Genomic DNA, 13,430 nt, shown 5'->3' on the forward strand with positions numbered 1-13,430 from the left:
CACAAGGCAAATGCTTTATTTTAAAATGAACAGCGAAACATAAGACAAAAACATTAAAATACAGAACAGAGATCCCACTGTCCTGTTTTCAAAACAGGTACAAGGATACATAAAACAACAAAATGCTTTAGGTCTGCTTAATTCCACACCCTCAAATGGGAAAATGACCTTAGTCACAGGGGCAAGTGAGCATGGTGTTGCAGAGCCGGGGGCGAACAGGAGACCAGAGTCTTAGGTCCACAGATGCACATTTCTGCCAGGCTGAGGCAGATGATGTGGGGCAGTTGGGGGAGAAGCCTTTTCCTTTGGAAAAATCAGTCGTCATCACATGAGTTTGCCCCTAAAACATCCAAATTGACTGGAGGAATGTAAGGACTGGTGAGACCTGAGATTCACTCAACTTCCCTGGTTGTCCTTTGGTTCCTACTCTTGAGGGAATCAATCAGCATCAGCTGAGTGTACTTCAGCACTCTACAGATCCTAACCTGCCGTGGGCTTGGCCCCTGCCAAAGGCAAAGGGGGCCAGGGCCTGACTGCCTGCATCCTCTGACAATCTGCTGAAACCAGATGTGTTCTGCTTTTTAATTCAAATCCGTTTCAGCCACTGAAGTTGTAAGCCTCGGCAGTCATTCTTATTCATCAACATATAGAAAGAGTATTTCCTCTGAGAAAAGGGGGCTCTTTCCTAGGCCCAGGCAACTGGCTTTTTGAAAGATGCCTTTAAACAGAAGGCTACTCTTTAAAAGGCACAACTAGAACTTGTAGGAAGTTCTGGGGAAATCTACTGCAATGACCTCTTGCTGGAGAGAATGGCTGAAAACAGCACAGGAGTTGACAGGACAGAACTGTTTTAAAATAAAAATGATAACATTTCTACAGAGTTATTTAAGAAAAATCACATTGTTAACTACTCTGTTCCCAAGAACAGGACACTCACTGCCTACACCTTGAGGCATGTTCTGTAGTGGACAGTTGTTTAGGGAATAGCTTTAGGCAAAGCAAACAGATATAAACTAAATCCTCTATTAGAGTAAAGTACAGCTCCCAATGTTGGACAATCCAGGGTTGGAATGAAAGCTGGTGGGCATTTCCCTGAAACCCATATAGGTCTCCAACCACTATCTTCCTGAGAATAACTATCTTAATAACAACACTTTTAGAAAGGGAGGCAAATCAGGTGAAATTGGAATCAAACATCAATTACACACAGGGAACGTTTTACCTGGGAATTTCAACACACTCAAGGCCCCTCACACTGATGGGTTGGCTTTATTTAGATGTGAACTCTTTCAAAATGGAAGAGACAAGCCCTTCTTCTGTTTCCAGCAGCACTCCAGGCAGCTTCTCTTTTGTAAGCCTCTCGGTTAGTCTGCTCCTGATTTCTGATGCTAGCTAGAAGAGACTCAAGTAACAGCTTTGATATATTGCTCACCTTTTCCTAGTGAGAGGGAAAAGGAGTAGTCCTCAAAGCACTGACTTATATAAAACCATCCTGAGATTCTAAGCTGAATAGAAAAAAATATCTTTGAACAACTGTTCCCTTTCCTTGGCTTCCACAATGTGATGAACTTATGTACACGGTGTTAGGAAAAGGTCTATAGCTTGTCAGTCACCTCCATCACTGGGCTTGCTAGGAGGTGCTCTATTTGGAACACCTAGGACATACCTGTTGCTGCCACAGAGCAAACCAGATGTGCTCACCACACATGTCATCTGTGGGGATGAGACCGACTAACCAAAAGGTTGTTAGCCCACAAGGTCAGAAATAGATCAAACTCTTCTCCAGGTTCTACAGTGCCCTCTTGTGTTGAAATGAAATGAAGACTTCTGCCTCCATGCTGCATCCAGGCAGTACTAAAATGGTTAGTCCCTTCTGGGACTTAAATATTCCCAAGTCAGATAGCTCAAGTGACAAGATTACTCAATTAAGATGTTACACCCTCCAGAAAATGCATGGTGTACATTCATATCCTAAATGACTTCTGGAAGAATACTCAGTTCCAGCAGAAAGTCTGATGAAAATTACAGCTTCTCAAGAAAGCTTTTAACCCAATAAATGAATAATGTAGATAGAATACCAGTTACTTACTCTGTTGATGGACACAGCACATACACAGTCTGTAATGTTTTAGTGACCTGCAGTCCTAGAATAGGACTAACCCAAAGTAACCATGATCCCAAAGTTCTAGGCACAGACAACAGCAGAGATCTTGTTCAGGGCTGCTAGGTGCTAGTAAACAACATTTGACATTAACCAGCAGCACCTGATGAAAATGTCAAGACCATGTTCATTCCCACTTATAGATATGGACCATCTTCTCTGTTAAGGTAGCCAGGTAGCTGTTATGGTTCACCTCAAAAGGGCAGATGTCCAAGACAGGCTGATGAGCCTGAAGATCCTGCAGCAATGAGCCACTGCCAGCATCCCACAGCTAAAGAAGACAAGCAGAGATAAAGGTCAGGAGTCATTCAATTCGGCTAGAGGAATTGCTTTCTTTACCATCAAACAACTCTGAAAAGAGCTTCAGAGAGAGTACTGCCTGGGGAGGAAAACAGACTGTCTCTAACCTTCACAAAGTTGCACAGAAAGCTGGCATTTCTGATACCATTCGGGTATGGCCTCACCTACTGCAATCAGCAATGAGTCTATCTGTGAGTGTATCTGAAAACAAGCTTAGCATTTATCCCTTCAATCATTGTGCCTGGCACTCACCTAGGGACAGAAGGGTCAACAAGACAAGAAATCCCTGTTCCTGCCCTCATGGAACCTATCTTCTAAAGGGTGTTTTCTTTTCCTTTTAAAAAGTCTTTTATTATGAAAAAAAATTTTTAAGTAATAAAAAAGTAGAATAGTACAATAAGCTATCCATCACCCTGATTATTAAACTTCTACATGTTTTATTGATTCTACTTCTTTTCCAACTGCATGTCATTTTACCCATATATGCTTAATTATGCATCTCTAAAAAAAGACATTTTCTTACACTTCAGTGTCATCGTGTCCAATAAAATGAATAATATCATAGTATTCTTTAACACCTAATGCATATTCAAGATTTTCTGATGGTCTCTTTTTACATTTGGTTTGTTTGAATCAGGATTCAAGTAAGGCCTACATTACATCTGGTAAATTTTAGTAAGTCTCTTTTAATCTACAGCACATCCAAACTCCCACTTTCTTTTTTCTGTCACTGACTTGTTGTAGCTCTGTCAGTGGTCCTACATAACATCCACAACCTAGATTTGTCTGTCTGCTTTTTGTGCTATTTAACTTCTTCTTCCTCTATCCACTGCAATGCCAGTAAATGAAAGTTAGCATTAGACTCCATAGAGGTGTTATCTAATATGATGGCCACTAGCCATACAGCCTATTTATATTTAAATTAAAATCTAAAAATAAACTTCTTCATTCACACCAACCATATTTCAAATGCTTGTGTGGCCAGTGAATGCTCTAATGCTTGATGAGATTCAAGTTCAAGTACATTCTCAGAAGGTGCTGTGTGCTTCAGTGCCTTACATCAAGAGGCAAATTATTTTTTGTTAACCCATTGATGTTAACAGTGATCAATGTGCTCAGATGTGATAGGATGACCACTCTACTGTAAAACTCCCCATCAATCTCTCACCTGTTGGTTTCATCCTGAATTGATGAAGCTGATGCCTGAATCAATTATTTTATATGGGTTTCATCAGTAGTGCTTTTTTTTTCTTAAGGTTTACAACATGGTTCATGGTACACTATAGCTCAAGTAAAAAGAATGAGGTGAATTTACAGATACTGAAATGGAAAGATATCCAAGACAGGAAGTTAAATGGGAAAAGGGCAAATAACAGTAGGTAAAGTGTGACTCGTGTAAAAAAATAAACCACCATACATATACAGGCATATAATATGCAATTATGAAAAACTTTGGCTTTTGTTTCATATACTTGTGTATAAAAAATAATCTCACCAGGGCAGAATTTGATGCTTCATCCCCGGTACACACTAGGATTCTGCCATCATTATCTGGGTTTTGGAAAATGGCACTTTTGGTCAGCAGTTTGCAAGTGGGTCCCCCAAGAAATGTCTGTACAGGATGGCAGGAGCAGGTTGGCTCTCCAGCGTCATTCAGCTTGTAGGACATCTCCATCAACACACTTCGTAAGGTGCTGTGATTTTTATCTACAGGATACAGATGGGGGACCACCCATGGGGGTGGTCCAAAGAAATTAACCAAGTACCTGAACTTCAGATGCTTACCACTGAGTGAAAAAGCCACAATTTTTTTTCTTTTCTTTTGGTATCATTAATATACGATTACATGAGCAACATTGTGGTTACTAGATTCTCCCCATTATCAAGTCCCCACCACATACCCCATTATAGTCACTGTCCATCATAGTAGTAACAGAAAAGCCACAATTTTTAAGCCATCAAGAACAGCTACAAAGCAAAGGAGTACCAACAACAAACTGACAGCACAGATGAAATCCAGATCCTAAAACAATCCTGAGAATAAAATCCATGTATCCTGCTGCCAGACCTCTGCGTGGATTGGTATCTTCCTTAAGAGTTCTGACTACAAGTTTTTTTTCCTCCCCCCCGTGAGGGCCCCATTAATCCCTGGAAATGTACACTTTCATAAGTGAAAGCAGAAGGGGAAACATGTCCCGGTGATTCTGCTGGGAGGTAAACAAAAGCTATGGAACAAAATGGGACCTGTAAGCTTTCTACACAAGTTACAGCCTTAGAGGTGGAGGACCTATGAGAAGGCTAAGAACCAAAAAGGTAAAAAAAATCTGCTGAGGCAGCTTCTCACCTCAAATAAATCTTAAACCTAGCAGAAGTATGGGCACTCAGATGACTCTCTGATGAAACACCTGCCTAGGTTCATACTTTTCATGTTAGAAAGGACCTGTGAACTTAAGCGCAGTTGGCTGTCCCAGTTCACTTCCAGTTCTGGAAGCAATTGAATTCAGCTTCGTAGGCCCACACAACCTGGTCGTTCATCTACTCTCTACTTGCCTTTGTTGGTCCCACATGAGGAGAGACCCTGTTCTGGGCCCTTCATCTAAGCCTTTCTCTTAAGTGAAGTAAGGAGCAGGCAGAAGACATGAAACTCATTCAAGGGTAGCTCATGGCCTCAACAGAAGGTCTTCTCATTCCATCACTGCTTTCAGTCATGGGGGCTCCTGAAGTGGCTTATTCATTTCAGGGAGTACCAGGCAAAATCTGTCCCAATTCACACAAGTGAGGAGCAGAGGCAGGCTCTATAGAGGAACATGGGCCACCATCCACTGGAGTAGCAAGAGCTATCAGACTGTGAGGAGCTTAGTAGTGCCACCTGAATGAATGGTAAGACAAGTTCTCCTTTCCTCTCCTCTACCAATATGCTCCCCATAAGAAACACAGGAGAGCTTGCAAGGACATCCCAACACCTACCAGGCCTATAGGTCACAAGACAATGCCGGGTGCTGCTCTCAGTCTGAAAGTCTATGCAGCCCCCTGGCTCCACAGGCAGCACATGAGGCCAATGAGAAAAGCCCATTTTCAGCTCCCAGAAGGAAGCATTCTCCAAGGTTCCGGCCAATACTCCACCATATGGAAACACAGCAGAGGCAGCTCTGGGTATGTACGACAAGGATACCAGTGGGCATCTGAAGGGAATCAAAGGAAACATGTCTTAACACTCCAGTACTTGGACTGCTCCATGAGCCCTTAAACACATTCCTACCCGTCTACAGAAAAAGCTAAAAACCTTCTGTGGGTTCCTATCCTCTGACATCTGGTAACAATTATCAACTTACTCTGTAGAAACAAAAGCATGCATATCATCTCCTGCATCCAATTTCGAAAGAGACACCCCATGTTCTAAGAGCAGTAAAAAAACCGACTATGAAATGTAACACTACAAGATCACAATCACAAGGAAGCTTGACTGGTGTGAAGCTTCTGGAAATGGGGTTAGCCATGTACAGAAGAAAAGTCAGGAAGGAAAAACAGCATACACAACTAATAAAAAAGCGCTGAAAAACTGTAGTTGACAGATCCTTCACAGTGTAAAGCAATTACATTTTTTAAAAATTTTGGTATCATTAATCTCGAATTACATGAGGAACATTTTGTTTACTAAGTTCCCCCCTTCACCAAGTCCCCCCCACAAACCCCATTACAGTCACTGTCCATCAGTGTAGTAAGATGCTGTAGAATCACTACTTGTCTTCTCTGTATTGCACAGACCTCCCTGTGCCTCCCCCACATTATACATGCAAATCGTAATGCCCCCTTTCTTCCCCCCAACCCATCCCTCCCTTCCCACCCACCATCCCCAGTCCCTTTCCCCTTGGTAACTGTTAGTCCATTCTTGGGTTCTGTGAGTCTGCTGCTGTTTTGTTCCTTCAGTTTTTACAGTTTTTAATTTGTTCTTATACTCCACATATGAGTGAAATCATTTGGTACTTGTCTTTCTCCGCCTCGCTTATTTCACTGAGCATATTACCCATTTAGCTCCATCCATGTTGTTGCAAATGGTAGGATTTGTTTTCTTCTTATGGCTGAATAATATTCTATTGTGTATATGTACCACATCTTCTTTATCCATTGATCCACTGATGGACACTTAAGTTGCTTCCATTTCTTGGCTATTGTAAATAGTGCTGTGATAAACACAGGGGTGCATATGTCTTTTTCAAACTGGGCTCCTGCATTCTTAGGCTAAATTTCTAGGAGTGGAGTTCCTGGGTCAAATGGTATTTGTATTTTGAGTTTTTTGAGGAACCTCCATACTGCTTTCCACAATGGTTGAATTAATTTACATTCTCACCAGCAGTGTAGGAGGGTTCCCCTTTCTCCACAACCTCACCAACTTTTATTGTTTGTCTTTTGGATGGTGGCGATCCTTACTGGTGTGAGTTGATATCTCAATGTGGTTTTAATTTGCATTTCTCTGATGACTAGCGATGTGGAGCATCTTTTCATGTCTGTTGGCCATCTGAATTTCTTCTTTGGAGAACTGTCTGTTCAGTTCCTCTGCCCATTTTTAATTGGCTTATTTGCTTTTTGTTTGTTGAGGTGCATGAGCTCTTTATATATTTTGGATGTCAAGCCTTTATCAGATCGGTCATTTATGAATATATTCTCCCATACTGTAGGATACCTTTTTGTTCTATTGATGGTGTCTTTTGCTGTACAGAAGCTTTTCAGCTTAATATAGTCCAACTTGTTCATTTTTGCTTTTGTTTCCCTTGCCTGGGGAGTTATGTTCATGAAGAAGTCACTCATAATTATGTCCAAGAGATTTTTGCCTATGTTTTTTTCTAAGAGTTTTATGGTTTCATGACTTACATACAGGTCTTTGATCCACTTCGAATTTACTTTTGTGTATGGGGTTAGACAATGATCCAGTTTCATTCTCTTACATGTAGCTGTCCAGTTTTGCCAACACCAACTATTGAAGAGGCTGTCATTTCCCCATTGTATGTCCATGGCTCCTTTATCATACATAAATTGACCATATATGTTTGGGTTAATGTCTGGAGTCTCTATTCTGTTCCACTGGTCTGGGCATTTATTCTTGTGCCAGTACCAAACTGTCTTGATTACTGTGGCTTTGTAGTAGGGCTTGAAGTTGGGGAGTGAGATCCCTCCCCCTTTATTCTTCCTTCTCAGGATTGCTTTGGCTCTTCGGGGTCTTTGGTGTTTCCATATGAATTTTTGAATTATTTGTTTCAGGTCGTTGAAGAATGTTGTTGGTAATTTGATAGGGATTGCACTGAATCTGTAGATTGCTCTGGGCAGGATGGCCACTTTGACAAAATCAATTCTTCCTAGCCAAGAGCATGGGATGCATTTCCATTTGTTAGTGTCCTCTTTAATTTCTCTTAAGAGTGTCTTATAGTTTTCAGGGTATAGATCTTTCATTTCCTTGGTTAGGTTTATTCCTAGGTATTTTATTCTTTTTGATTCAATTGTGAATGGAATTGTTTTCCTGATTTCTCTTTCGGTTAGTTCATTGTTGGTGTATAGGAAAGCCACAGATTTCTGTGTATTAATTTTGTATTCTGCAACTTTGCTGAATTCAGATATTAGTTCTAGTAGTTTTTGAGTGGAGTCTTTAGGGTATTTTATGTACAATATCATGTCATCTGCAAACAGGGACAATTTGACTTCTTCTTTACCAATCTGGATTCCTTGTATTTCTTTGTCTGATTGCCATGGCTAGGACCTCCAGTACTATGTTGAATAACAGTGGGGAGAGTGGGCATCCCTGTCTTGTTCCCGATCTCAGAGGAAAAGCTTTCAGCTTCTCACTGTTCAGTATGATGTTGGCTGTGGGTTTATCATATATGGCCTTTATTATGTTGAGGTACTTGCCCTCTGTGCCCATTTTGTTGAGAGTTTATATCATGAATGGATGTTGAATTTTGTCGAATGCTTTTTCAGCATCTATGGAGATGATCATGTGATTTTTGTCCTTCTTTTTGTTTATGTGGTGGATGATGATGGATTTTCTAATGTTGTACCATCCTTGCATCCCTGAGATGAATCCCACTTGGTCATGGTATATGATCCTTTTGATGTATTTTTGAATTTGGTTTGCTACTATTTTGTTGAGTATTTTTGCATCTATGTTCATCAGGAATATTGGTCTGTAATTTTCTTTTTTGATGGGGTCTTTGCCTGGTTTTGGTATTAGGGTGATGCTGACTTCATAGAATGAGTTTGGGAGTATTCCTTCTTCTTCCATTTTTTGGAAAACTTTAAAGAGAATGGGTATTATGTCTTCTCTGTATGTCTGATAAAATTCCAAGGTAAATCCGTCTGGCCTGGGGGGGTTTTGCTCTTGGGTAGTTTTTTGATTACCGCTTCAATTTCGTTGCTGGTAATTGGTCTGTTTATATTTTCTGTTTCTTCCTTGGTCAGTCTTGGAAGGTTGTATTTTTCTAGGAAGTTGTCCATTTCTTCTAGGTTTTCCAGCTTGTTAGCATATAAGTTTTCATAGTATTCTCTAATAATGCTTTGTATTTCTGTGGTGTCCATCGTGATTTTTCCTTTCTTATTTCTGATTCTGTTGATGTGTGCTGATTCTCTTTTTCTCTTAATAAGTCTGGCTAGAGGCTTATCTATTTTGTTTATTTTCTCAAAGAACTAGCTCTTGGTTTCATTGATTTTTTCTATTGTTTCATTCTTCTCAATTTTATTTATTTCTTCTCTGATCTTTATTATGTCCCTCCTTCTGCCAACTTAGGCCTCATTGGTTCTTCTTTTTCCAATTTTGATAATTGTGACTTTAGACTATTCATTTGGGATTGTTCTTCCTTCTTTATGCCTGGATTGCTATATACTTTCCTCTTAAATCTGCTTGGGCTGCATCCCACAGAAGTTGGGGCTTTGTGTTGTTGTTGTCATTTGTTTCCATATATTGCTTGATCTCTATTTTAATTTGGTCGTTGGTCCACTGATTATTTAGGAGCATGTTGTTAAGTTTCCATGTGTTTGTGAGTCTTTTTGCTTTCTTTGTACAATTTATTTCTAGTTTTATACCTTTGTGGTGTGAGAAGTTGGTTGGTAGAATTTCAATCTTTTTGAATATACTGAGGCTCTTTTTGTGGCCTAGTATGTGGTCTATTCTGGAGAATGTTTCATGTGCACTTGAGAATAATGTGTATCCTGCTGCTTTTGGGTATAGACAGCAATTACATTTTAATTAAAAAACAGGATGGTTTCTTTAGAGAGTTTCTAAATTTCTTTCTGTCAACATATGACCAGGACTACAAGCTAAGAATTCTCTCCAAAATATTAGCCTGCAAATTATAATCTCAAGAACTCATTTCCACATAAGTTGCCAAAGGGATCCCTTTGGCTGATTTAATTTCCTGTCACAATGCAGTGAACCAAAGAAAACTAAAGCATTCTTTCCTTGCTCTTTTTTTGTTATCCTATCCCTCTACATCAATAGCAGTTAACCTTGTTAGTCAGGAGTTCACATTTGTATAAATTTACATTAGTCATCTTCAGGCCTATAGACCACATCACAGAAGTATGATTTCACCCCACCCAAATGAAAAGAAAACCTCAAAGTGCTGAACCTAAGTTTCAGTAATTACTACAGTGATATTTTTTATGTTTAGATCCCCATGCTCCCCCTTACACATATTCAAATTGGAAGTGGAAATTCTCTTTTAAAGTACTTCTCATTTTGGCCTATGTCATAGATGCCAATCTCCTTTCCAAACTTTATACCTCCAGGAGAATAACACGCCCAAATGGTACTCAATATATTCTGAACAGCTGGTAGCCACTTACCCTCAGAACTTGGGCTGAATTAACAAACCTAATTCTATAACTGGATTATAAATGATAAATCATAGTAATATGGTATCTTCAGACAAAGTCGGTTTAGCTATCAATTAGGGAAGTTAAATCCTTTTTTATTGGGCTACGCTTTGATCTCTTCCTTTGTGTTAGGCATGTGGCCATTAAAGCAAGTGTATCTTAAGAGACCGGGAAAACATGACCAAGAAATGTTGCTTGAATGTAGTGGATCTGGGTTCTGAATATAGATCTAACTTCATTTTGCTATGATGGGTGACAAGTGACTATATGAACCTTACACCAGAGCTTCCTACTATGTGAAATGTAATGAACACAAATTGTAAGGATGTTACTGATTCTGAAGTGAGAATAGATCAGTGGACTCACAGAACTGCCCTTTACAAGGGATTTTTGACTGAGAAACACTCTCAGAAGAGAGTTAATACAGTAACAGTCTAAGAGAAAGCTGTTACCTACAGGAAAAAAAGTGAGTGGCTCTCTACCTGGCTTTCTGAGGTACTAACTCCTCGATATGACTGCCTGTGTATCGAAGGTCATACACCAGGATTGAACCGTTGACCAGTCCAGCATAAATGTAATTGTTTTCATCAAGACACCAGCAGCAGCTCCAGACAGGACGTCCAGCGTCGTAAGTCTGCACCACCGTATTTGTTTCCAGGCTGTGGAGATGCAAGAGACTTTTACAACTATGCATTAAGAAAAATCAAAGATGCAAAGATTATAGTTTCAATGCTTATCTTTTAAGAACATGCCCCCACAGACTTGAACTATTCCCAGTTTTCTCTAGTGAATGCCCAGATAACTTCTTTTAATTCCAAAGTATTTGTTTTGGGGACATAGGTTTTCCTCTTGAAATGTAAGGCAGTAAAAGAATTAAGTTAAAGGACCATTTAAACACTGTATTTCCAACCCTGCCCATTACTTTCTCCAAAGTTACCAATTAAACAGGTCATCAATATTCAAGGTTGAAAAATTAGAAGATATATGCGAGAACAGTAAGTTATAATCCACCATCCAAAAGTAGTAAAAAATTAATAACATTTTGGTATTTACTATTTTTTCCCCACCCCCTCCTCTATAAAAAATCATGGCATATACATACCACAAAAAACATAGTGGTAAATTGAGATTCAGGGCAAAACTAAGTTGTAGCATTCTAGAGAAGACAAAAGGCTTATCAGGCCTGATAGTACTATCACAATGTCCCTCAGATTTCATGGCAGAAACAGGAAACCAACTATCAGACAGCTGATCAGAACTATATTCTAAAAGATAAAGTCAAGGAGCACACTAAGACCTGGTTCATGGCACTCAGAGCATGTGAGAGATAGTATAGTAGCTGAGGGTCACTGATGAGGGACATTATCATGGCCCTCCAGGAAAGTAAGTTCTGGTGAGTATTTTTGTTAAGCAGAATGATTCAGGTAACAGATTAGAAGCAAGCAGTCCCAAGCTGGTACGGTGATTTCATTGGGCTAGGGATCAAAGTACCCTCCATAAGGATATTCTATCATTTCTAGGGTGTTACTCTCATCTGCATGGCTTTAAGATCTATTGTGTATAATTTTAAAGAAATGGAACACTATATATACTGTTTTGTGCCCTACTGTCTTCTTTTAAAGCAAACAAACAAACAAACAAACAAACAAATTCGGTGAACCAGGATTTCAGAAGACAATGCCTCAGGCCCATTCCTCCATAGAGCAATCTAAAGCTATCATAATGCAGATGCTAATGTCCATGCTGTTTAACACTAAATAGCCCAGGCCCCATCTTCCTACCCAAAGCACTCACCTGGTCAATTTAATAGTGCTGTCCAGGGAAGCAGAGAGCAGTAAGCCTTTGGGCTGACTGCTGAAAGCCAGTCCACGGATCTGTTTGCTATGCATGGCAATGTACTGACTGCTTTTCATGTTGGCAGTACTCAACATCTTAACACCAAAGCCTGCCAAAGGTAAGAGAGTGTAAAAGAGATCACTGAAAGTTAAATTAGGGCAAAACTACCTTTTCAAGTAGTTCCTTTGTTCATCTTTCTAGGCATTTAAGTCCCTGGAAAACAGCTGATGAAATAAAGAAAATAAAAATTTCCTAGGGCTATAATTTATTTTAAAAAATATATTCCATTCCAAATGTCTGTCAACAGGTGAATGGATAAGCCACACTATATGTGGATATATATATGTAGGTGTGTGTCACACACATACAATGGAATACTACCCAGCAGTAAAAGGGAATGAACTACTGATAAACACAATATGGAGGAATCCCAGAAAACTTACACTAAAAGAAGCCAATAAGAGGAACACTGTAATTCCATGATCAAAATTAAAATACTTTTAAAATTATAAAAAATGACACAAAATTCTAAAAATGTAAACTAATATACAATAACAGAAAGTAGACCAGTGGTTGTCTGGGAATGGGAAAGGAGGGACAGGAGGGAGGTGGATTACAAAAGGGCATAAGAAAATGGGCTAACAGGTATGTTCATTATCTTGACTCTATGTGGTGATGGCTTCAGTGGTGTATTCATCTATGAAAACTCATCAAACTGCATACTTTAAATATGTACAATTTATTATAGGTCAATTATACTTTAATAAAGCTGTTAAGAGAGAGACTATTCCACTTGAACCACAGAACTGAAGACACAGAAGAGGCAGTGAACAATAAATAATGGAGGTAATTTCTCTATCAGGTGGACAACATATACTACATTTGTCTGAAATGGAATGAAAACAGATGATACCTCAAGTATTCTAATCAATGTATATTATTCCAGGAGGGGGGAAAAAAACCCAAAATGTGTCCTCTTTAATTTGTCACTCTTTTCTCTTGCTAGACTATGATAATGTATCTATTTCTACTAAGTATCTATTATTATTTGAATTATAAACAACAGGATTTGTCAAATCCTAGATTTAAGAAAGCCCGGAATCATACTCAGCTTACCTAGGGAACCAAGTGAGAAAAGTCAGTGTTTTTCCTGAAATAGAACTAGGAGTCAGAGACAAACAGGGAAACTAAAGGCTTTAAATTAACCAAGAACATGAATACTTGCTAGCTTACCATTAAGGAAATAAGGAGCACCAGCTGGCTATCAAGAGAC

General features: G+C 39.3%; 1 protein-coding gene across 4 annotated transcripts in view; it reads right to left on the minus strand.

Annotated features, from left to right (window-relative positions):
• RFWD3 (ring finger and WD repeat domain 3) overlaps positions 1–13,430 on the minus strand; it is a 57,791-nt gene continuing 44,361 nt past the window's right edge. For all 4 annotated transcript variants that reach the window (XM_036926922.2, XM_036926920.2, XM_036926921.2 and 1 more), the window contains exons 9-13: positions 12,116–12,266; positions 10,804–10,980; positions 5,429–5,643; positions 3,957–4,168; positions 1–2,432 (exon numbers count right to left, since the gene is read on the minus strand). In XM_036926922.2, the coding sequence (XP_036782817.1) occupies positions 2,289–2,432; positions 3,957–4,168; positions 5,429–5,643; positions 10,804–10,980; positions 12,116–12,266 (899 nt within the window). In that variant the 3' untranslated portion in view covers positions 1–2,288. The remainder of the gene's footprint in view (positions 2,433–3,956; positions 4,169–5,428; positions 5,644–10,803; positions 10,981–12,115; positions 12,267–13,430) is intronic.

This window comes from Manis pentadactyla, chromosome 15 (assembly GCF_030020395.1).
Source record: "Manis pentadactyla isolate mManPen7 chromosome 15, mManPen7.hap1, whole genome shotgun sequence".
NCBI classification, from domain to species: domain Eukaryota; kingdom Metazoa; phylum Chordata; class Mammalia; order Pholidota; family Manidae; genus Manis; species Manis pentadactyla.